This window comes from Rana temporaria, chromosome 6 (assembly GCF_905171775.1).
Source record: "Rana temporaria chromosome 6, aRanTem1.1, whole genome shotgun sequence".
Classification (NCBI taxonomy): domain Eukaryota; kingdom Metazoa; phylum Chordata; class Amphibia; order Anura; family Ranidae; genus Rana; species Rana temporaria.
The window spans coordinates 148,490,711-148,517,460 of NC_053494.1; the positions used below are offsets into that span (position 1 = coordinate 148,490,711).

At 43.2% G+C, this 26,750-nt stretch overlaps 1 protein-coding gene across 10 annotated transcripts in view; it reads right to left on the reverse strand.

Moving 5' to 3' along the window:
• AGAP1 (ArfGAP with GTPase domain, ankyrin repeat and PH domain 1) overlaps window positions 1-26,750 on the reverse strand; it is a 579,218-nt gene that overhangs the window by 67,242 nt on the left and 485,226 nt on the right. For 6 of the 10 annotated variants that reach the window (XM_040357546.1, XM_040357547.1, XM_040357545.1 and 3 more), the window contains one exon: window positions 17,143-17,217. The exons of the other annotated variants lie outside the window; for them this stretch is intronic. In XM_040357546.1, coding sequence (XP_040213480.1) covers window positions 17,143-17,217 — 75 coding nt within the window. The remainder of the gene's footprint in view (window positions 1-17,142; window positions 17,218-26,750) is intronic. 10 annotated transcript variants of the gene reach the window in all.

Genomic DNA, 26,750 nt, shown 5'->3' on the forward strand with positions numbered 1-26,750 from the left:
CATCGGTGAGCTCTGCACCTGCACGTAGGAGCTACACCATCACCTGGGGAGCATGTCTGTACACCAGGGTGGAGGGGGGTGACACCAGGGTGGATAGTGATTAGGTGGGTGCAACAAGATTTTTTTGCTGATCCGTAAATGATCCGATCCGTGACTCCTGATCCGAGGATCGATCCGATCCGTGATTTTTTTGATCCGTTGCACCCCTAACACAAATCCATCGGACTAAAATCCAAAGTACAAACACGCATGCTCCAAACAATGCTAAACATCAGACAACAATAGCATAAGTTGCCCAAAGGGTGGTGGTAAAGAGCTGAAAAACTACATGTTCTGCCGTGTGTATGCAGAACAAGTTCACGGCCAACACCCTTCGGACCAAAATCCACGGAAAATTCCAATGGAGATCTGATCGTGTGTACGAGGCTTTACTCGTTCCCATCTCTAAGTAAACTATCACTTACGGGTGGACTGACTGTTTTAAAGCTCAAACAACAGTGGTTGCTATGGTTAAATGTAGAAATAATTTTCCATTAATCTGTACTGGCAAAGGCAAAGCATAGCAGCCAGCCAGTCAGTGATTGTGATCAGCATAGGACCTTCAGAAAAAGCAGATCATGTAGCAGGAACAAAAAGTATGATGGTCAATAAAGTTTTTTTTAAATGTAGGAATGTTCTATTCAAAACCATTTGGTGGAGCTGGCCTTTGATATTTGCTTTAATGCATCCAAGAAACCATTCTCATTTGCAGATCTTCCAAATTAGAAGATATGAGATATTAAGTTTCTTTTTCTAGTACATATCCTATACAGGTTCCGTAAAATCAGTACTAAAGTTCTCAGTCCTCCACCCCTTCCTCTGTAAGCCTGGCTCTGCACTATGCATTCATACTTCCCTATAGGAATTTATATTATAGGCAAGATAATTCCGCTGTCCTGACAGGATGCTCAGAGGATTTGGTGTCTAATTAAAAGGTGGATCCCCAGGGCTACATTTGTGTCTAGAGTCAATGATGACACCGTGTTGTGGCTGTACTATTCTGCCACAGAGCTCACTATCCTGTAAAGCAGATCTCAGTAATAACTATAACAGCTCCAGGGGAAATAAAACCTCTTTCTCAGGAGTCCACAGAAGGCCAGCCCCCATTACAGAATACTATGGCACAGATAGTGTTAAGTCACAAGGAGGCAGAGCTGGAAATCTTAAATAAATAAAAATCCAATCTTTTATTAACCAAAAGCCGGCATGACGCGTCCCCCAGCCGGGATCCAGCAAGTCAATTTATGACCCCTGACCTCCTTGACCTTTAACAAAACGGCAGCCTGCGCATGCAAATGGCGCTCGCCATAAGAGCGGCGGGGGAGAGATGGGGGAGGGAGTCAAATCTCGGGAACGAGAGAGACGCGGGAAGTGGAGAAGGGGGAGGTGGGGGGGGGAAACAAAAAACAAATTAAAAAGCTGTTACTTAAATGTCACAGAACACAATTGTTTTTGGCTACAGATCATTACACCTGATACGAACACATTATACACACACACACACACAGACACATTATGTGTGAGATATATATATATATATTATACACACACACATTTTTATATATATATATATATATATATATATATATATATATATATATATATATATATATAAAAGACATTTGTCTATAAATGTATATCTATAAAATGTTTTATATATATATATATATATATATATATATATATATATAGCCCACTTTAATACACACACACACACACACACACACACATATTATATATATATATATATATATATATATGTGTGTGTGTGTATTAAAGTGGGCAATATATATATATAAAACATTTTATAGATATACATTTATAGACAAATGTCTTTATATATATATATATATATATATATATATATATGTGTGTGTGTTCTGTCTTTCTACATAAAACAACGTTATCTTAAAACAGTCACAAATGTCTACATAAAACCTCTGCTACAATGACAAGCGTTAAGATGTTTGACATTTTATGTAACCTTGTCATCTATATCACAACAAACTATTGTCCCTTTTTAATATTGTTATCTGATATTTAAGGCTCCAAAAGGTTCCACGCGGAGTGAATTCAAAAGGGTACATTGTCAAGAAGTCAGGTGCAGAAAAGGAAATATCTTCTGCAAGATCAAACCCTTTTATTAAATATCTTTATTTGTGATGAGACCATGACACTTGCAACGTTCAATGCAATACAATACAATGCTGCAAGTATCAGGCTGCATTGTATCAGTGATATGAACATAACACTTGACATGATATCCTGTGAACCCCTGTAATAGTTCCTGGGTGCAGAAGCCTAAAGGTGTCTACATATGTTTGGTTCCCTTTTGGTCTGTTAATTTTACAACTAAAATCTTTTTGTAATATCAGTTTGAGAAGTGCGTAAGAAAAAAAAAGATAAAAAACACATCATCAGTCAGAAATGCAGGGATGTCCTATGCTCCTTGCAGTGTTATCTCAATTCACCTATGTAAACTATCTTAAAGTAGTTGTAAGCCTAAAATAAAAAAAGGAGATCCTATTCCCTTATAGCAGATTAAACAGCACCGTGCTTGTGCTGTCTAATCTGCCCCTTTCTAAGCTGTAAAAAACATGGTTGTCCCTGTATGTTCCTGTGCCCCCCTATGTGTGCTGACCACAGTAATCATGGCTGCTGATCCCTGATTACCGTGGTCAGTTTAAGTGCCTCTGTCATCCTACTGCTCTCCTCTCTCTCCCTGCCATCTCCTGTGTGTGTGAGCCGCAACTCCCCTCTCCTCCTGACTCCTATTAGTAGCTGGCAGTAAAGTTAAATAAATATTGTGTAAAACAAGGCATGAGCTTTTTTGGCTGGCAGCTCTCCTACTTAGGGTTGCCACCTCATACCTTTAAAACCGAACACATATGAATTACACAGGTTCTGTGGCTGATTAGGTTGGTAATTAAACTCACTTGGTGCCTTATCTGCATTAAATTAGCCTCAGAACCTGTGTAATTCATACATGTTCGGGTTTAAAGGGATGAGGTGGCAACCCTACTCCTACTCCAATCGAAGGGCTACAGTGGGAGGGGCTGAGCAGACAGCACAGCGGTCAAATGACCCTCCTAGGAGACGTTGAAGGACGAGCTCAGCCCCTCCCACAGTAGCCCTTAGAAAGTCGCCAGACCAGCCAGAAAAGCTTTGAGATAAGGTAATTACAGGTATTGGTTTACACAAACAGGTACACAGTGTGTTATGTCTTGATAGGAGAGAGGGGCTGGCATTAAATCTTTTTTTTTACTAAACCACTTTAAACCAGCCATACATATATGGAAATTCAGCTGGTTCAGCAGGGACCAGCAGAATTTCGATCCATGCATGGGCAGGCTGGTTGTACACAGGTTGATCTACCGATCGACTTGTGTACAACCAGCCTGTCTGTTTTTTTCCTGATCGATGAGTGCTGCCGATTATAGTCTGAAGGGAAGGCTCCCTGCTGTCAAATTACAATACCAAAGCGGGAAGGATTCCTCATCCATATTGAGTTTGTGATTGGGGAAATCAGGATTGTTTTTGTTCAACCCCCTGGTTGTTATAGAGAAGAGAGTAGTGGAGGTGCTCTGTAGTCCCGTCCTAGGTTGACAATGCTGCTTCTCCATAAATACAGTACAGTGAGCAGTGTCACCTTATGACATAAAGTGGGTAATGGCAAGGTCACTAAGGCAGCACATACATTTTTTTTTGTTTAACCAGCAGGTTTGTGGATGGGGGAGGGGGGGGGGGGCACTCTTACTAAGCTATTGTGTTCTGACAGTGGCAATATAGCTGGCAGCGCTGATCGTGTGGAAACTTTCCAACAGGCTGGTTGTATAGAAGTTGATCGGTAGATTGACTTCTGTACAACCAGCCTGTTCGAGCATGAATCGAAAATTTGCCCAATCCCTGCTGAACTGGATGCCTTTCAGTCCATGTACGGCTGGCTTAAGATAAACTAAAAGGAAAACAAGCATGAAAAGGGAAATGTGGCTACCACACCTAAAGACTGATAGATTACATTTAGCTTTCTTTGGTTTAGATACAGGTTGAACGTTGACCTGCTGGATTCAGAACAGATCCAGACAAATACATGAACATTTAATTGATTAAGTTCAATGTCCCTTTTGAAGACAGGAAAACAAAATATTTTGGACATTTATTGAATACACTAACAGATAGTCTTGCCTAATTGAATTTTCAGTGACAAATGTGTTCAGAGTCCAAATGAATATCTGTGGAAGTCCATCTACAGGTCAGTTACCAGCAGATTCGGTCATGTGGAGAGTAGCTAAATAATAAATGTGCAATCCTTTACAAATCTGTACACATCTGGACCAATATACAGCAATGAGATCTTGCTGAAATATATAACAATACAATAATTAACAATACCACAAACAAGAGGATAAATACGCTTAATTTTAGCAGTTTGATTGTAATTTTTAAATATTTTACTGGTTGCAGCTGAAAATAATTGTCACTCCAAATCAGGATCCTTAAAGGAGAAGTTTACCTTTTGCAACATGTTATACCCATATTCAGGGTGTGACACGCAATAAATGCACAGGCCCCCGCACCCCGCATCTTCTCCAGGGGTCAAGTCCTGGGGAAAAAAGTGTGGGAACTCCCACCCAAGATCCTCTTCCCCACCAAAAAAAAAAAAAATGATACGCTCATATGCATAATTACTAAACTGCATTTTCTTTCTAAATCCCGCGATAACCTCCGCAATGTTTCCTGGGAACAATGACAAAAGCTCCCAGGAGACATTGCGGCATCGAGGAAGTGACGGAATACCCGCACACTACCCGATGAATCCATATACAGGAAGCGGCCAGTAACATAAAGGATTACTAAGGTTCGCCTGCCCCTGACAGTTGACTCGTCGCCTCTTGTCGCTGCAATGATGGAAGCGCGCCTTGCATCCCATTTATATAGGCATCACCGTCCCATCATGCTCCGGTAGGTACCCACGTGGTGGGTGCACGTGGGTAGGCACCCACCACGTGGGTACCTTCCGGAGCATGATGGGACGGTGATGCCTATATAAATGGGATGCAAGGCGCGCTTCCATCATTGCAGTGAGAAGAGGCGACGAGTCAACATCGGAAGAGGGGAGAAGAACAGAAGAGAAGAAGGTGACGTCACAGAAGACAGCGATGGCTGCCTGCTAGTAATTGAGCTAACACACGAAGATAGCAGGCAGCCAGCGCTGAAGAAGAGGGCACCGGACAGCTGCAGAAGAACCGGGGTTCGCCGAGTCAACAGCGGAGAGCGGCGAGGATAGAAGAAGACCCCCGGAGAGCGGAGAAGACACCCCCCCGGAGAGCGGAAGAAGAAACCCCCCCCGGAGAGCGGAAGAAGAAACCCCCCCCCGGAGAGCGGAGAAGACCCCCGGAGAGTGGAAGAAGAAGCCCCCCCTGGTATTAGAGCTAATAAAGAAGACAGGGGGGCCTCCGGAGCAGACTAATAAATTATTTTAAAAACCCTTGTGTTGTGTGTTTAATAACTTTAACTTTTTGCCTCCAGGTGAATGGATAGGGGTACGATGTACCCCATATCCATTCACTTAGGGTGGGGGGCCGGTATCTGGGGGCCCCCTTATTAAAGGGGACTCCCAGATTCCGATAAGCCTCCGCCCGCAGACCCCGACAACCAACGGCAAGGGTTGTCGGGAAGAGGTCCTGTCCTCATCAACATGGGGACAGGGTGCTCTGGGGTGGGGGGGCCCGCAGTGCGCCCCCCTGCCCCAGAGCACCCAACCCCCCCATGTTGAGGGAATGCGGCCTGGCACGGCTCAGGAGGGGGGAGGGGGCGCTCGCTCGTCCCCACTCCCATTCCTGACCGGCCGGGTAGCGTGCTTTGGATACGGGTCTGGTATGGATTGTAGGGGGACCCCCTACGTCAATTTTTCAGCGTGGGGGGGTCTTCTTACAACCCATACCAGACCTAAGGGCCTGGTATGCTCCTGGGGGGGAACCCATGCCGGTTTTGATTTTACAAATTGCCGTGGAGTTCTCCCTCGGGAATGCATACCAAATGCCGTCGCTTGAATGTGCTTTTACATGGTGTTACTAACTTTACACCATGTAAAAGCAGCCCTAGTTTTACACTTGGCAAACTAAAACTTACGGCGAAAAAAACGAAGCTGAAAAGCTTTGTGGATTGCCCTAAGTGCTAATTTGCATACCAGAAGCGGCATTTCGACTCGAAATGCCCCCAGTGGCGGATGCGGTACTGCATCCTAAGATCCGGCAGTGTAAGTCCCTTACAGATGTCGGATCTTCTGCCTAACTTTGGAAAACTGCTTCTGAGAATCAGTTCCAAAGTTAGAACCAGAGATACGACGGCTTACGCCAGAGTATCTCTTTTGAGGATTAGGCCCGTAGTTCTTAATGAACTACCAGGGTGCTGTTGATCACTCTTGGTGGTTTACTGAGCTTTCCGAAAGAGTTTAACTGCCTGCCTGTATAGAGGTACGAGCAGCTACACAGTTTGCAGGACCGTGGCATTACACCTATGGGTGCAATGCTTTACAGGTTCTAACAAAAAATAATAAAATGCATATTTCTTTACCTTTTTTTTTTTTTTGTAAAGGTGAACTCATCCTTTGTGTTAAAGCGGAGGTCCGCCAAATTAGTATTTTTAAAAAAAAAAGCCAGCAGCTACAAATACTGCAGCTGCTGACTTTTGAAATATGGATACTTACCTGTCCGGCGTGCCCGCAATGTCAGCACCCGAGGCCAATGCGTGGCTTGGTCCTCAGATGCTGTCGCCACCATCTACTTCCCTACTGCACACGCGCGAGTCGCGCTGTGTAATCGAAATGGTCCCTCCTGTCTCCCAGAACACAGCGGGGATTGGGGGTTGGACAGGAAGTGGCGTAGATTATCCGCAGATTCTGTGGATATCTATGCCCGGGAGTGTGAGGAAAATACCTGTATTATACAGGTATCTATACCCCCCTCCCCCTGAAAGGTGCCACATGTGACACCGGAGGGGGGGGGGGGAGGGTTCCGAAAAGCAGAGGTTCACTTATTGTGTGAACCTCCGCTTTAAGGATGAGTTGAGCCCATTATCTTATCATTGTTCAGTGATGGTGAACCTTGGCGCCTCAGATGTTTTGGAACTACATTTCCCATGATGCTCAACTACACTGCAGAGTGCATGAGCATCATGGGAAATTTAGTTCCAAACCATCTGGGGTGCCAAGGTTCGCCATCACTGGTGTAGGTTATGCTTTTATAAACCTTACTCATGCATGGTTACTGATGATGCAATGTATTTAGGTAGTCATATTAGCTCATTACATATGTTGGCTTAACTTCCTGCTTAATGTATTACTCCAGCCAGTCTAGTTTGGGATTTATTGTTGGCTAGGACACCATTGGTGACATAAAATATCACTAATGGCACGTTTATACTACCTGCAGTGTCCTGCATTTTTCTGCTTTGAATAAACACAGATCCCTGCTAAGGCACATAAGAAATTAAAACCTTTTCCCTGTTCATCCAAAATTGGTGTGAGGTGCACTGTGGAAAAAGCAATTTGTCTGCATTTTTCAGAAAGGCACTGTATGTCACCACAAGTCATTACACTACTCTGCTGTGGAGACACACAAATGTAGAGTATGTGACCTATTAAATACAGATAAAAAAAAGAAAACAGTGCTAATGCGCTGAAATATGCACTGCACTGCTTCCTGATAGCTGCCCACACAGTAACATGCTGTGTTTTACCTTGAGGTCTAGTGTGAACCTAGTCTGTCATGGTTAGGTTGGTCATACATGGATTGAAATTCAGCAAGGTTGATCCATGTGTGGCCACGGTGGTTGAACAGAAGTTGATCTACCGATCAACTTCTGTTCGGCTGCCCTAACGGTATATTTTTGCTTGATCAGCGCTGAGGGTAATAGGCTGCAGTGCTAATCTGTGCATCCTGACAGTGGGGGAGTCTCCCCACTGCCAGAATACAATGACACAGCGGGAAGGATTTCCCCATTCACACTGAATATGTGAATGGAGGAATCAGGTCAGTTTTTTTGTTCAACCCACCGGTTGAACATAAAAAAAATTACCCATGGATGGGCAGTAGATGTGCAAGATTCTGGATAAAATGAGAATCACGATTTTTTTTTTTTTTGCTTAGACTAAAGATCACGATTCCCAGCGTAAAATCATCTTTTACATTATACAAAAAAAATGGGCCAACTTTACGGTTTATTTATTTATTTTTCATTCATTGACGTGTACCTTTTCCCCAAAAAAATGCTTTTAAAAGACTGCTGCAGAAATGCATAAAATATTGCAATGACCACCATTTTATTCTCTGGGGTCTCTGCTAAATATATATATATATATATATATATATATATATATATATATATATATATATATAACTGTTCAGGGATTCTAAGTAAGTTTCTAGCAAAAAAAATTGATTTAAAGCAACAAATGTCAGAAATAGGCTTATAGCCAGATTAATGTAGGTGGGCGCAACGTTAGGCAGGCGTAGCGTATGGCATATACGATACGCCACCGTAAGTTAGAGAGGCAAGTGCTGTATTCACAAAGCACTTGCCTCCTAAGTTACGGCGACGTAGCGTAAATGGGCCGGCCTAAGCGCGCCAAATTCAAATGTGGAACAGGGGGGCGTGTTTTATGTAAATCACTGGTGACCCGACGTGATTGACGTTCTTAACGAACGGCGCATGCGCCGTCCGGGGATATATCCCAGTGTGCATTGCTCGTAAATTACGTCAAGCCCGATTCGCGTACGACTTGCGCAAACGACGTAAAAAGATAGGCCTGTTCCGACGTCCATACCTTGCATGGGATGCGCCACCTAAGGAGCAGCTTTATCTTTACGCCAGCGTATCTCTAACGTAAACGGCGTAACTAATTGCGACGGGCACACGTACGTAGTCATTTGCATATTCTACGCCGAACTCAATGGAAGCGCCACCTGGTGCCCAGCGTAATTATGCACCCTAAGATACGACGACGTAGGAGACTTACGCCGCTTGTATCTTAGCCTAATTTAAGCATATCTGGTTTCCAGAATACGCTTAAATTTGCGACGGCGTAGATTCAGAGTTACGACGGCGTATCTACTGATACGCCGGTGTATCTACTGATGCGCCGGCGTAAACCTACCTGAATCCAGCTACTAGTCTTTGAAAGGGGAACTGAAGTCTGCTCACATAAAATTTGTAATAAAAAACATCTTTGCCATTCTGAAGCTTCCCTCCAACAACTTTGCATATTATTTTATATATACTGTGATTCTGTACTTGCCAAATATGCTGCAGAAATCTCTCTTCACCGAGTCTGGCTGTAACCATTTTAACTGTAGGCAGCTGAAGCTGCTGCCTGTTCACTTCCTGGATTTACACAGATACATAGAGGCACATCTTCAGCTCTGTAACCTTGCAGCTCTCATTGGCCCTCTTAATGACTAGTAAAGGAAAGAGGGGGGGTTTTCCTTGCGCTAGGAGAATGAATATAAATGAATTTCAAATGGATAAGTGAATAAATAAATAGTGAGTAATTCCAGCAGCAACGCTAAACATGTGATATACACGCAAAAAGTAAAAAGAAAAAAGATGAGTTGCGCTAGGAGTCGCAACTTAATGCGAAAATAATATAAATAAATAAATGCATAAATGAATAAATGAATAAAGTGCTAGTGCAAAAAATAGCAAAAAAAAGGGATGATGCCCAAACAGTCATGGGAAAAACCTTTCGGGGTAATTACAACAATCTGCTATTTGGGACCAAACGCTTAAAAAACTTTGTTAGTCCATTAGAATTGCATACTAATCAATTGTTAGGCAGTCCAAAATGAGAGGGGAAATCAACAGCAGAACCCCAAAACATATGAATGTCCAAATAGATGGGCAAAAAACAGTTGCAGAGTAATAAAATGATCCAAATATTGAACAGCCTCTGGTCTCTGGTCAGAAGAAACATATATTCCCACCGAGAGGTAAGTAAGGGTGTGCTCTTACCAGATCCACGATCATAAAAAGCGTGTCGATCCACTCAGGTCATGGAGAAAACTCGGTCACAGCTGACAGGCAGAATATCCTCTCCAATGTGTTTAACGGCTCCACGTCCATCCGGCGAACCAGGGGAAGAAATAGGCTCAGAATGTGAAGTACCGTCAAATATTTATTAAAAATTGTGCAACATATACACAGCGGTACATATAATTTAAAATTGCCGGCTAAAAGAAGCAAACAGATACAAATAAAAAACGTGCGCCCGTGCATCCGGGGTCACGTAAAACGCAATGACGTTCGGTGCGTGGCTCCGCCCTGATCGATTTCACCACAGATGGCGTTTGACAACGCCATCTGTGGTGAAATCGATCAGGGCGGAGCCACGCACCGAACGTCATTGCGTTTTACGTGACCCCGGATGCACGGGCGCACGTTTTTTATTTGTATCTGTTTGCTTCTTTTAGCCGGCAATTTTAAATTATATGTACCGCTGTGTATATGTTGCACAATTTTTAATAAATATTTGACGGTACTTCACATTCTGAGCCTATTTCTTCCCCTGGTTCGCCGGATGGACGTGGAGCCGTTAAACACATTGGAGAGGATATTCTGCCTGTCAGCTGTGACCGAGTTTTCTCCATGACCTGAGTGGATCGACACGCTTTTTATGATCGTGGATCTGGTAAGAGCACACCCTTACTTACCTCTCGGTGGGAATATATGTTTCTTCTGACCAGAGACCAGAGGCTGTTCAATATTTGGATCATTTTATTACTCTGCAACTGTTTTTTGCCCATCTATTTGGACATTCATATGTTTTGGGGTTCTGCTGTTGATTTCCCCTCTCATTTTGGACTGCCTAACAATTGATTAGTATGCAATTCTAATGGACTAACAAAGTTTTTTAAGCGTTTGGTCCCAAATAGCAGATTGTTGTAATTACCCCGAAAGGTTTTTCCCATGACTGTTTGGGCATCATCCCTTTTTTTGCTATTTTTTGCACTAGCACTTTATTCATTTATTCATTTATGCATTTATTTATTTATATTATTTTCGCATTAAGTTGCGACTCCTAGCGCAACTCATCTTTTTTCTTTTTCCTCTTAATGACTCACCCCCCCTCCCTTCCTGGCAAACTCCCACAAGAGTGAGAGGGAGAGCTGTGCATGTCATACGCCTAGGCTTTTTACGAGACAAGAAACAGAAAGTGGGCTGTGTAAGGTATTTACTGGCAGAAAAAATGTTTTACTATCCAAAGTTAAAACAAGGACAGAAGATTTAATAGATGGATTAAAAAAATTACTGAAGTTGTGCTTTAAGTGGTTAAACTGCCTTCATTTACAGACCAAGGTCATCCCTTTGATCTAAATAAAAGAACCAAATGATACATTGTTTCTTTTTATCGCAGTGCTAAGTAATGTGATAAACTTGGTAGGCTGCCTTTTTTTATTTATAAAAAAGAAATTGACCGCTGTCAGTTGTGAGAAGAGAACGGCTCTTCATTGAATCGTAGAAATGGCGGAATAAGATCATGAGGTGGGTTGAATCGAGATCACGATTTTTTTGGTGATTAATCGTGCAGCTCTAATGGCCAGCTTGACCATTATTACCAAGGGAAAAAGTGAAGGACAAAATCGACATTTTATAATTGTTATTAGAGCAGAAATAAAGATGTAAGTGGGCTTTTTCTTAGTTTGAAGATATTTCTACTTCCTGTTGTATCTCCGAGACAGAAGTGAAAGGAAAACTCCCATAGGGTATCCGTCAGCAATAAAAACCTGACAGGCTCTAACCCTTCTCCAATTTACAGTACAATACTTGAAAAAAAAAAAAAAAAGCACCAGAGCCGCTGTGGAGATGTGTGAACCGGCTCCATAGATTGCCTGTCACAATCTCCTGCTATGCAAAATGGATGCGGTGAAACCCACATCCAATTCGCAATAGTGTGAACTCAGCCTGATGCCTCGTACACACGACCGGTTTTCCCGTCGGGAAAACTGCCATGACAGCTTTTGGACAGGAAAACCGTCCGTGTGTATGCTCCATCGCAGTTTTCCCCGACGAGAACACGTTTCCTTTTTTTCCCGCCGGGATTCCCAGCAGACTTTTCCCGTTGGGAAAACCGGTCGTGTGTATGCTTTCCCGAGGGGAAAGGAACGTGCATGCTCAGAATCATGTATGAGATAGGAGCGCTCGTTCTGGTAAAACTAGCGTTGGCAATGGAGATAGCACATTCGTCACACTGTAACGGACTGAAAAGCACGAAAACTGAAATGTGCGAATCGTCTCTCACCAAACTTTTACCAACACCAGGATCAGGCGTTTAAATGGAACTTCCCCTTTATAGTCTCGTCGTACGTTGTGTACGTCACCGCACTTTAGACGGGCGGTATTTGGCCTGAACATGTGTATGCAAGGCAGGCTTGAGAGGAATCCCGTCGGGAAAAACTTTGTTTTTTTTCCTGCCGAGAAAAAAAACGGTTGTGTGTACGAGGCATAAGAGTGCACAGCGGCACAACCTTGTGTTCTTCAGTTCCTTTTTTACAGCAATGCCATCAGAAACAGGAAAGCAGGTAAAAAAAACTGAAGAGGCTGGGTTGCTGGCCATTTTTTTAAAATGCTAGAACAATCATACTGTAAATGAGTAGCACAAAGTGTCAGAACTATCCATCTCTATTTCTCTTCCAAGTGACAAACTCAAAAAGCATTGACACCAAAGCATCAGCCTGACAGCCAAAGGATTTAGCATTCTTTATGCAGAGGTCGACGACGACGGCCTCATACTTTTCTAATGGCATTTTAGTTACATTAAGTCACAGCAAAACTACTTACATAAAATCAACCATTAAGGCCTTGTATGAGACCCATAAACAATTCTGCAGCATTGCATTAGAAGTCTTCCATGCTGAATTTCTGGCATAATGTGTTATGGTAGACTGACTGCTTGCTTGTTGAAGCTAAACAACTCAGATCTAAATATTTGTTCAGTATAAGGGTGGCCTCTTTGAAATAGCTTTTAAAGTGCAATTTTAGGAAGTTACACAAAGATAGGAAGAAATAATGAACTACCTAGAGTGCTCAACAGCGCCCTGGTAGTTCAGTGAGAACCAAGGATGAGCTCCGATGTGTTCGCAAAGCCCATGTGCAGAGTCCGCCAGGAAGTCAGCGCTGCGCTAATCACAGGCAGTGAGACATTTCCTGATCTCTGCAGCCATGCATCGGGAGAATGTCTCACTGTGAGAACTGTGTTTTAGTGAGAACTACAAGCCGACAGCCGCAAAGTCTGACGGTACTTGTAGCTCTCCCCTCTGTGACTGAATAATGCAGCTGGGTGGGTGGAGACGCATACAGCTGCATTTTTTTTCTTTAAATTGTGACAGCAAGTTTGGGGAGAAGATCCCCAGCTGGTTGTCACTAGAGGCTAGGTCAAGGAGAGGCTGCAGCACTGGGAACTAGTTACATGTTCCACCCTAAAAACGGGTGGAGTGGAACATGTAACATGTTCCCAAAGGTGAACTATTTATTGTTTAAGGCTGGGTTCACACTGATGCGAATTGGATGTGGGTTTCACAGAGACTGTGATCGGCTCTCAATGGAGCCGGTTCACACAGCTCTGTGGTGGCCGCGGAGCGGATTGCACGGGGACTCTGTGCGTCTTTGGCTCTGTTTCAAGCCCGAATTCAGACAAAAATCGCCTGATTTGTCCCTGAAACTGAGAACAGGGACACACCAAACCCCTGCTGTAAGCCACATCTGAAGACAGTGTTAACCCAGCCTAAAGAATGGATTCACCTTTGGAACATGTTTCAGCATCTGCAGTTCCAGGTGCTTTACAGATGCTATTTTTTAGCCCTTTAGCGCCTGAAAATCGCCTCCAGTGTAAAAGGGGACTTATACTTAACTTACCTTGAATGTTCCTAAAGGATCACAACTTGGTCTTAAGATTGTGAGTCTTTTCCGAAAATCCTACTGTGCTTTACACGTCAACAAAACACACCTCCCCTTCCGTGTCACACTGTGAGAGTCCTCTTGGATTTGATTGTAACTGTGCTATATGCCTTTATGTTGTAAAGCATTTAGAGCTATGAAAATCCTGTATCATAACAAAGCTTACCCCCCCCCCCCTCCCAAGCATATTTCACAACCCTAATTTTTAATATATATATAAAAAAATAATTAAACATATAACATTTTACTAACCTATAACATCACAAGTAGTGGCTGAAATCCTTGCTACGGTCAGGCACATGAAGGAGGTCCTTGTGTGTTGTGCCAGTCGTTACAATAAAGCTTGGTGTGCCACACTGTGGGTGATGACATGGTAGTTCACTTCTTTTGGTCACCACCCCCATATACCAATGTCAGCAGCAGGACTGGACTGTCTCATTTGTATGGACTAACAATCAAACTAAATGGGTGTTTATTGGCAGGAAAAGACTACGAGGGATCCGTATAATGGATCCACTCACACTGTGCTGTGCTACTGAAGACTACACCGGACTGTTACATGACCATTTACTCTGTGCAAGTGAGAGAGCAGCCGTGGCTGGTTGTTCATATGACACGTAAATATGGTTGGCTTGTGAAAATGACCGCTTGATATTTGGTTTCTAGACGTTCTGTTGTTTAAAGCAGACTATGTTTAGGTAAGCCACAAGATGGCTGCTGCAGACAAACCTTTACTATTTTGCCTGGAGTTCAGCCTTATATTAAAATAACACCAACACGTACGTAAAAGCTACATAAGACATGCATTTTTCATGCATTCTGTGGAGCTCAAATGAGTTGAAAGAATGGAAAAGTCTGCATGAATGCATGAAAAAAAAACAGACAACAAAATGCACAGCATGTTCAATGCTATGGCATACAGTGGGGATCGAAAGTTTGGGCACCCCAGGTAAAAATTTGTATTAATGTGCATAACGAAGCCAAGCAAAGATGGAAAAATCTCCAAAAGGCATCAAATTACAGATTAGACATTCTTATATGTCAAAAAAAGTTAGATTTTATTTCCATCATTTACACTTTCAAAATTACAGAAAACAAAAAAATGGTATCTGCAAAAAGTTTGGGTACCCTGCAGAATTTATAGCATGCACTGCTCCCTTTGCAAAGCGGAGACCTGCCAGTGTCATGGATTCTTCTCAATCATCATCTGGGAAGACCAGGTGATGTCAATCTCAAAGGTTTTAAATGCCCAAACTCATCTGACCTTGCCCCAACAAGATAGCAAAGCGTTTTCAGATGTCAATATCCTCTGTTCGGAATGTAATTAAGAAATGGCAGTCATCAGGAACAGTGGAAGTTAAAGCAAGATCTAGAAGACCAAGAAAAATATCAGACAGAACAGCTCCCAGGATTGTGAGAAAAGCAATTCAAAACCCACGTTTGACTGCAGGATCCCTCCAGAAAGATCTGGCAGACACTGGAGTTGTGGTACACTATTCCACTATAAAGAGATATTTGTACAAATATGGTCTTCATGGAAGAGCCATCAGAAGAAAACCTCTTCTATATCCTCACCACAAAAATCATCGTTTGAACTTTGCAAATGAACATATAGACAAGCCTGATGCATTTTGGAAACAAGTTCTGTGGACCGATGAGGTTAAAATAGAACTTTGTGGCCGGAATGAGCAAAGGTACGTTTAGAGAAGAAAGGGCGCAGAATTTAATGAAAAGAACCTCTGTCCAACTGTTAAGCATGGGGGTGGATCAATCATGCTTTGGGGTTCTATTGCAGCCAGTGGCACAGGGAACATTTCACTAGTAGAAGGAAAAATGGATTCAATAAAATTTCAGCAAATTTTGGATAGTCACTTGATGCCATCTGTGAAAAAGCTGAAGTGAAAGAGAGGATGGCTTCTACAAATGGATAATGATCCTAAACACACCTCAAAATCCACGGGGGATTACATCAAGAGGCGTAAACTGAAGGTTTTGCCATGGCCTTCACAATCTCCTGACCTCAACATAATTGAAAATCTATGGATATACCTTAAAAGAGCAGTGCGTGACAGACAGCCCAGAAATCTCAAAGAACTGGAAGACTTTTGTAAGGAAGAATGGGCAAAGATACCTCAAACAAGAATTGAAAGACTCTTGGCTGGCTACAAAACGTGTTTACAAGCTGTGATACTTGCCAAAGGGGGCAGTACAAGATATGAACTCTGCAGGGTGCCCAAACATTTGCAGACGCCATTTTTTTTGTTTTCTGTAATTTTGAAAGTGTAAATGATGGAAATAAAATCTAACTTTTTTTTTTGACACATTATAAGAATGTCTAATCTGTAATTTGATACCTTTTGGAGATTTTTCCATCTTTCCTTGGCTTCGTTTTGCACATTAATACACATTTTTACCTGGGGTGCCCAAACTTTCAATCCCCACTGTAAGTTGTTCGATTACTCACACTCTGGGCCTTAAGTATGGAAATGACCCACCACAACCAGACTCTCCCTTGCTATTTGTATCCTGCACTAAAAATGCAAGAGGAAGCATTTAACTGTTAGCTATGACCAACACAGACAGCTCTTCTTGCAGATTCTATTTTGGGTGGACTGTGGGCAACTGACACAGGACCTATAACTGTCCAGCATATAAATGGGTGATCTCAGCATTGGGTCTTAAGAGACCATTATTACTTCATATTGGCATCAGGCTAAGCAAATAACTATGAACACCCAAATTTAATATGCCATAGGAAAGAATGGACATATCAGCAAAGGTGTCTAAATATCAAAGTGGGATAGCAACCCTGATGTGAAGGATGGGACCCATTGTATTTCACTACCAGCATCCTGAACAGTCTCCTGGTGCGGCCCAAAACTCCAAGACAGATTATTGGATAGACTTATAGCCATTTATAGTCAAGTTCAGGTGATATGTATTTACTTTGTATTTGGAAAAGCCACATTCATCAACAATGTATGAAAGAGCAAATATTTTCCTGGAAATGAGAGCAGCAGAAGAACAAGGACATAACACAGACAGAGGAAGAAGCAGTGCAATCTGTGGGAAAGACATGCAAATAAAGTAGAGGGAGCACATGCAGAGAAAGCAAGGAAAGAGGGGGGCTCAGTGAGGGGCACGTGTTACCTTCTGTGTTGGCGTTGCCGCTGTAAACATTTCGCAGGCTGCCAACACGGTTTAGTTTCCATGCTTTGCGTTTAGCTGCATCCAGAGAGCAAAAGGGAAGGAGAAACGGAGAAAAAGAAAATAAATGGGGAAAAAAAGAAAGGAGAAAGGGAGAGAAAGACAGACGGCCTAAGGGGTAGGAAGGAGGTCCTGTACACGCAAGTACGTTACCACTGATTTTCACATACAAGTATTAGTGTTAAAGTCTCACCATAACATTCATTTGTCTCACTTTAGTGTTAACTGGAAGATCTCAGCGTTCATTCTTGGAAATGCAATTAATAGCAATGAGAAGAGAGAGGCCTAAATTTAACGTGCATCAATCGCAGGGTGATACTGCGGATGCACCGATATTAAGGTATGCCACCGCCCCGATAATAATGGAATTTGGATGAAAACTAATGAATTCTGCTTTAAAGGCACACGGTACAGATATTGTGAAAAAACTAGAAAATGTATTGGTATAGAAATATCATAAAATCAGTTATAAACATAAAATCACAAAGGAAGTTAAATGAATAGCTGGTTCCACACAGGTTATCACAATAGTTATACAATTCCAACATAAAAGAGCTTAAATGTAAAGCATAATCATGAACATGGCTATATAATGTGTAACCCAAGTAGCGATCCAGAGGATAGGGAGGACTTGCTCTACATGTTGCGCGCTTTGGAGTAGCGCTTCCTCAGGAGCATAGATATTTCAGTAACGATTGGGCCGCGTTGGGGATAAGCAACGTTCGGTCGTATGTTAGCCCAACAATGGCTGTGATTCAAAAGAACACTGATCCAGCCTATTGGGGGGATAGTATCATTAAAACAAAGGCAGAGTTGCATAAGATGGTAGGGCAGTCAATTGCTGGTAAGCAACAAAACAAAAACCTGATCCAGGGGTATGTTCACACGATAGGTTGTATGCTAGGTAGAATGGTCCGGACAGTAGTGGGCAGATGGGTAAATCTGCCTAACCGATAGTCAGCCTGGAGATCCTCGGTCCATACAAATGGAGAAGGTTGCAGGCAGTGGCAATAAAAGGTCCTTAAAGCCCAGAGTTTAGCAAATGTCCGTGAGATGTCCCCCTGGTTTGTGGATGACGCCAGTTTTTGTTTTGTTGCTTACCAGCAATTGACTGCCCTACCATCTTACGCAACTCTGCCTTCGTTTTATTGATACTATCCCCCCAATAGGCTGGATCAGTGTTCTTTTGAATCACAGCCATTGTTGGGCTAACATACGACCGAACGTTGCTTATCCCCAACGCGGCCCAATCGTTACTGAAATATCTATGCTCCTGAGGAAGCGATACTTTAAAGTGCGCAACATGTAGAGCAAGTCCTCCCTATCCTCTGGATCGCTACTCGGGTTACACATTATATAGCCATGTTCATGATTATGCTTTACATTTAAGCTCTTTTATGTTGGAATTATATAACTATTGTGATAACCTGTATGGAACCAGCTATTCATTTAACTTCCTTTGTGATTTTATGTTTATAACTGATTTTATGATATTTCTATACCAATACATTTTCTAGTTTTTTCACAATATCTGTACCGTGTGCCTTTAAAGCCCAATTCATTCGTTTTCATCCAAATTCCAATATATAGCACTGGTCCTTGTAGCAAGCGGTTAGGCATGCCCACTGCTCCATATGCAAGATAGGAAAAGTATGTTGACAAGTCCAAGTGTGAGGTAGCTAGGTACACTTCATCAGGTGGAGCGGAAAACAATTCCAAATAAATATATTACATGCTTGGCTTTGGGTTTAGATACAGTCATACTCTCTGATCTGGTAGCTTTGGCAACAGTAACTGGTGCACAGCAGACCTCCAAATATCACTGTAGTAAATGGAGGTTCCTGCTTTACACAGTGCAAGCTCTGCCACTGGTCATTCACACCATAAAGGTTATCAGAAGTGTGCCAACAGACAATGCCAGCTGTCCAATCTGGCTGGATATTTACAAAAGTGAAGCTTACACGAGTTTCATGTTTGTGTAAATGAGGACATATACACAGAGATTTCACTTAACTACACCATGATCAGTCACACTGTGCAACGATCTCAGTGTATGGCCATGCTGCAACTGCAGAACTGTGCACACTAGAGGACAACATGAAAGAGATTTTATATATATATATATATATAAACATAACCAATATGTACAAAGTTGTATATTCCTGTTACTTTTTAGATCTCCAAGGTGTGTGTACAATTTTTACAATAATGACAGTTAAACTGGTTTATGTACAACAGTATAATTGGCACCCACTACAATATATGTCCCAATCATAAATGAACACATCAATATATATAACCAGCACATTGTTTTCTTACGTACAATAAAGAAACAATGATTTTAATGTGATGCAGATGATTTGAGCAATGTACAATACACAGGAATGCAGAGATTTGGAAATGCTGATATTCAAAATACTAATTTTACATTGAAGTTGGTTTTAGAATGAAAAGAAGCATAATGCCAAGCCAGGGAGCAAGAAAAGCAACACAGGAGAACATAAGAGAAATATAAAAAGGAAAGGCACTCAAATAACTGAACTAAAGATTCACCAGTCAAATCATAGGTGGCAGATAATTAAAAGAAATAAGGCTATATAGCTAAAAACAATCAAACTCCAACCTTTAAAAAAATAAAATAAAATTTAGAGATGGTTGAATCTCACGCTGAGGCTTGTGTCTTCCAACAGCCAATGCTGTCAGAGTCCCCGAACATCCTTTTCAAAAGAAGAATGTCGGGTTCATCGGAGAGATGGGCCATTGAAAATTCCAGACTAGGCAATGTGAGCATGCAAACATTTACATTAGCAATAATGGTATAGGAAAGGCTAGTGTTAACACTACATGGAGGGTTAGAGTATGTAAATCCTAACAATGAACTTCTATTATTTGCTCTGTTAAATTTACAATTCAAATTGTTTTGTTACATCTGTTTAATAAGAGCAAAAATATCTGTTGATTCTACCAGCAATTCAGTGGGCTGATAACTGCATGTGCTCTCTTATGTGTTACATAAATTATTCCCGAGTACTACAGAAGACTTCCCACTATGTTAAGGAGACGGGTGTAGTCCTGTCCTAGAGTGTCAATGCTTCCCCTACACACAGCATGGTGATTTAACATTGTCACCGTAAGATAGAACTATGTTACTGACAGAATCAGCAGGAGAGATTGAAGGCAAAATACTGAAAAAGAAAACTAATGCTACTGCTAAAAACTGGTAAGCTTTGCTATAAGCGTTGGTGACAAATGAAGGAGGTGGAGGTGACAGATGGAGGGGGATAAAGGGTTGGGAAACAAAGTTTAGTACAGCAGTATTAAGGGGGCACTTTGGAGGATGTAATGGGGCACTCTGGAGGGGAAACTTTTGAGGAGGATGGTAAGGGGGCAATCAACAGTTCCTGGTTTTAATGACGTTATTCTTTGAGGTAGGCTCAGTAAAACAATATCCTTTCTGTGTGCATAAAAACATATGCAATGGAAGCATTTAATAATAATTTTTTAGAAAGCTTCCTTTGTCCTGAGGTTTATTTGTGTCTGTGAGGCTGTCGGTTGTGGCAAAGTAATTCGTATTTTGTGGGTGCAAGGACTGTGGTACATGTGTGCAACACAGGGCTTTTTTTCAGGGGGAACTTGGGGGAACTTAGTTCCACCACCTCTGGCTCAGACCCTTTGGTGCCTGCTCACCACAATCACTTGTAAACACAGAAGTCTGGTTTATGTGTTTACAAGTGACAGCTTTGTAACCCCCTAAACTCTGCACTCTGTATGTAATGCAATCCTGGTATTTAATGCCCCTTTAAGACCCTTCTACTGTTTGTGAAATTTGAACGGGTCGTGGTTGAGTTCCTGCACCTATTTTCTGAGAAAAAAAGCTCTGGTGCAACACATACAGCAGACACAGATTCTGTGTAAAGCTTCTTGTTTTTTCACCCTAATGCATCCTATGCATTAAGGTGAAAAAACACCATGCAGTCACCGCCTCCCAGCCCCCGTTTTACTTACCTGAGCCTCGAATCTCCGTGGGCACGATCCCACGTTGCTTTCCTCAGCTCTTGTCGGCTCTTCATTGGCTCCCGCTACTGTCAATCAAATCAATGACGTGGCGTGCCACAGCCGAGTCATGCACTTGGCGGCTATGGTCGCCAAGTTTATCACACGGGAGCGCGCCCGCAAGGTAACCCCCTCGGGAGAGAGCTTCCCTTCGGGGGTTAGCCCTTGCAGGGAGTGGCCATGAGAGCTGCCGTGGGACCCAAGAGGAGGACGATCGGGGGCCACTTGGTGCAAAACGAACTGCACAGTGGAGGGAAGTATGACATGTTTTGTTTTTTTAAACTAACCATTTGTATCCCTTTAAGACCTTCCCACTGGCCATGCCTATTGTTCACAGAACTTTTTTTTCCTTTCCGTTTTTCTGGCCCCAGGTATTTTATAATGTTGCTCATATTTTGTAATGCCGTTTTGACTTTTTAATTGAAAAGGCAGGCAGATTATTTGTTATAAGTTTTGCTAATGTTTTCATATTATCTGCACTTTAAAGATTAAGTTTGCCTTTAAGAACATGTTACATGTTACACCCATATTTAGGATGTAACATGTTGCTAAGCACCCCAAGATCAGCGCACTGGCAGTCCTTTGACACTTTCTCCAGCTTTCTATCTCTACCTTCGGCCCTCTGCAATTCTCTGCATGGCTGCACTTAGCATGTACTGAGCAATGGAAGAGAACTAATAATGAATTGCACAATGCTGTAGAATAGATCAGTGTTCCCCAACCCCCGGTCCGCGGCCCACTACCGGGCCGCAGCCCTTCTGCAGCCGGGCCGCGAGTGCGAGCAGGCGGCATGAGACTTTTCTTCCTCCTGCCGTCGCTCTGTAATCCTCACAGAGCCGACAGCGGGAGGCGGAACAATTCTGGGTGGAGGGCGGAGCTGCCCGAGGTTATCAAACAGGTGATTGGCTGCTAGGACTGTCCTTCATCCTAGCAGCCAATCACCTGTTTGTTACCTCGGCCCTCCATCCGGAACTGTCCCGCCTCCCTCCCTGCAACGCCTCTCCTCAGTCTCCTCATGTCCCTATTCAGACATGCTGTGCACAGTCCTCTCCACTGCCCACATCGGCACCGCCTCCTGAGGGGAAGGGTATACAGGGGAACATGGGTGGCAAGTGACATGGCTGCAGGTGGCTGGCTGTGGGTGACAGGCTGTGGTGGCAGGTGACATGGTGGCAAGTGACATGGTGGCAGGTGGCAAGTGACATGGTGGCAAGTGTCATGGCTGCAGGTGGCAAGTGACATGGTGGCAAGTGACATGGCTGCAGGTGGCAGGCTGTGAGTGACAGACTGTGGTGGCAAGTGACATGGTGGCAAGTGACATGGCTGCAGGTGGCAAGTGACATGGCTGCAGGTGGCAAGTGACATGGCGGCAGGTGGCAAGTGACATGGCTGCAGGTGGCAAGTGACATGGCGGCAGGTGGCAAGTGACATGGCGGCAGGTGGCAAGTCACATGGTGGCAAGTGACATGGCTGCAGGTGGCAGGCTGTGGGTGGCAAGTGACATGACTCTAGGTGGCAAGTGACATGGTGGCAGGTGGCAAGTGACATGGTGGCAAGTGACATGGCTGCAGGTGGCAGGCTGTGGGTGACAGGCTGTGGTGGCAAGTGACATGGTGGCAGGTGGCAAGTGACATGGTGGCAAGTGACTTGGCTGCAGGTGGCAAGTGACATGGCTGCAGGTGGCAAGTGACATGGCGGCAGGTGGCAAGTGACATGGCGGCAGGTGGCAAGTGACATGGCGGCAGGTGGCAAGTCACATGGCTGCAGGTGGCAAGTGACACGGTGGCAAGTGACATGGCTGCAGGTGACAGGCTGTAGGTGGCAAGTGACATGGCTGCAGGTGGCAAGTGACATGGCTGCAGGTGGCAAGTGACATGGCTGCAGGTGGCAAGTGACATGGTGGCAGGCTGCAGGTGACAAGTGACATGGCTGTAGGTGGCAGGCCTGGAGTGTGGGGGGGACTGAGGACTGTAATGTGGGGGGGCCTGAAGAAGTTAAATTGGGGTGACCAAGAACTGTCATGTGAGGGGGGCTGAGGATATTAAAGTGGAGGTTGGGAATGTAATGTGGGGGGTAGACTGCCACTGATTCTGCATTATGGTGGGTTTAACTATTTAATTTATTACTACAATGTAATAGAAATAATGCGCTGACAAATTGCCCGCGAAAAATCGCTTACCCCCTGCATGCCATCCCCAACCTCCTCCCAACCGGGCCTTGGCAACAATTTCTTTCACGCAGCCGGTCCCCGGTGCCAAAAAGGTTGGGGACCACTGGAATAGATGACAGTGCAAATATGCTTAAAATGGGCAAAAGCAAAAGGACGATTTCATCAGTGTGTCCTTTACTGTCCAATGCCAGGCTGGGGAGGGATCTGGACAAAGCTGTATTGCCTAAATGTAAGGCAGTGTGCAGAGATTTAAAGTAAACTCCAATGCATGTATTTTACCTATAGGTAAGCCTATAATAAATCTTACCTATAGGTACTGTAAATATCCCCCAACCGTGTACCGTTTAGAAAATATTTACTGTACATGCAGCCAGTGATGTCACTGGTGCATGCGCTCTAAAGGAACTGCCACCCGTGCCGTTCCTCCATAGCCCTTTGCTGTAAACTGTGGGAGTGCCGTCACCGCAGCTCCGGCCACTCACACGGTTGGAGCCTGCGAAGGCGGCAGGAAGAACGGATGAAGATGGAAGCACCTTCACGTGACGGGGCGCCACTGAAAGGCTTTGTTTATAGGTAAGTTTCACATAATGTGCCAGTATGCAATAAACACCAGCACATTATGACATTACCTTCCAGGTAAAAAAAAAAAGCACTCAGCGGTTTACTATACTACCGCTTTAAGAACTGTCTGTCTGGCAGAAGTGCCTGGATCACAGGGATGACTAAACAGAATTAAAAACTTTGGCCAGGCAAAGCCTTTATATATATATATATATATATATATATATATATATATATATACATTTAACTGTGTATTCATCAGTTCATCCTAAGCTGAGAACCAGTTTTGTACAGTTTTAGGATGTCATATCATGGGAGCATGGAATAATCGGATGCTGCCGTCATATGAAGTAGCTGTGTTGGTCATCAGAATGTGCAGTATTTTTTCACATTGCATAAAAAAACTTAAATGATGCCAGACAACATGGCAAGAACGAACACACATGAAACCAAACACAATGAACGCACTTGGTAATTCTTGCCTATGGTAAAGCTCCCCTTCAAAATACTCACACAGTCCTTTGTATAAAGTAGAGACACAAAAACCTTGAGTATAATACTGATGCATCTTGATTGATCTTTAAAAACTAAAAGCACACAATGTCCTGTGCATAATACACAGAGTCTCTGCTCTAGGTAGAATTCAGATAGACATGCTGCTTGGTGTACAATAGATGCAAGACCCCTTTGTGTATGATACAGATACACCAGGGGAGTGCAACTGCTTGATTTTTTTTTTTTTTAAAAATGGTCCATTTCAAGATTATTTCTTTTTTTTTTTTTTACAAAGATGCCACAGTCACTGATTCACTTATTTTGTTTATGCCATTTGTATTAAACCTGAAAATCATTCGGCCCTTTAAAACGAAGTTGACATTCTGGGATTACAGCTTCAGTATTCCAAATAATATCATTCCATACACTGTTTTGGCGGAGTTCACTTGGGTCCCTTGCTGCCCACAGAGAAATCAATGACTATCACACTACTATTGCTGTGATCTCTCTGCTCATCTCTAATTATGGGGAGATCGGAAGGCTCTCAATACAGGTGCACAGAATGACCACACAGGATGTCCAGGTGCGGAACAGCAATGGACATAAGACCCTGCACATCCTATGGTCAGGATGAGAGCTTTAACTAGGATCACATTTCAAAAGGGTTAATTAGAGCTCTTTAGGTTTAAATCACAGTGATTCACCAAAGCTTCTACAGATATTGTGTCTCAAACAGCAAGGGTGCCTGGAAGAATAAACAAGAGTATTTAGCAGGAAAATATGGGCATTCTATAGCAGTGTATTACATAAAGATCATCTTTCTGAAAAAAATTATACTGGGACTTTTATATATACAAAAATTAGGAGGAAATTATATTTTGTACCTTTCCAATAAAGTAAAAAACCTAAACTCTTTGCCTCCCTTCCCCCTCCCAAAAACACTTAGCTGACACCACTCTTGATCCAGTACTGTCCCCGCAGGCAGCCCCACTCTGTCCTCCTGCTGAATTCACTTTACAGGCTTTAATGAGCCATTGGGCTCCTGCTGCTGTCAGTCAAATCCACAGAGAAGAGAGCGGGGTGGCAGGGTCAAGCCACGCTGCGTGAGCCTATGGACACACACAGCACTTAGCATGAGTGCCCCCATAGAAAGCGGCTTGCTATGGGGGCACTCAGAGAAAGGTAGGTGTCTGAAGAGTCGGCTGGGGACACCAGAAGAGCAGGATCAGAGCCGCTCTGTGAAAAACTGCTGTACAGAACAGGTTTTGTTGTTTTAATTAAAAAACACAAGGCTTTTACAGTCTCTTTAAGACCCCATTTACATCTGTCTGCTTGTTTCCTTAAGCCTGACTACACATGATTACACCCTACTAAAGCAGGCCATAGATGGATTGAAATTTGGCCGGTTCAGCAGGTACATGCTGAATTTCAATCCATCTATGGTCTTGATCAATTTCTGTACAACCAGCCTGTCTGTTTTTTTAATTTTTGCAAAAAAATAATAAAAAAGTCGGTTGTCATGGGGAGGAGTCACGCCCTCAGACGAAGTCAAGAAGTGACGTAATGCGTCAGAGCAGGACTTATCGACCAACCGGAAGTGACGCATGCGCTCCATAGACCATGAACCAGGAAGACGCCAGAGGAACTGGTAAACAGACGTCTTCAGGGTCAATACAGTCTGAGCGCTCTCATTCACTATTTGCATTGCTTATGTTATCTTTTTGGTACACATATGTATAACAGGGTACAAAGGGTTTTGTTAATAAACTTTTAAACTGTACTACTCTATGTGGCCATTTATTTTTTCATATGCATTGCGGACTTGGTGATATTGGTGGAAGTTGCAGCGCAAATGGTGGAGATGACAGTGATTTGATGCTTAATTGATTTACAGTTCTGGTGAGTGCATTCCCAAAAGGGGATTTGAATCCCCCCACGTGGTGATTAATCCTTTGGTGAAAGAAGCACTGCTACAGAGACTTTCTGACCTATCACAACCACCCCCAGCTGCTACACTATTGTTTCTTTATGCACTTTATCTTTAAAACGGGGGTTTGATTGAAGCGCTGCTACAGTGACAATTCTGGCATTTATGAGTTCAATATTACAGTTTTTTTGCATATTATTGAAAGTATGCTTCCTAGAAATGAACAGGGGAAATACCTTTTCTGACACTGCATCTGTGCGGTCACATGATCGCCCTGTGCTGGCCAGCTTCGATCTTTGCAGAGAAATGGGAGGGGCCGAGATTCCCCTCTGCTGGCCGGCTGAT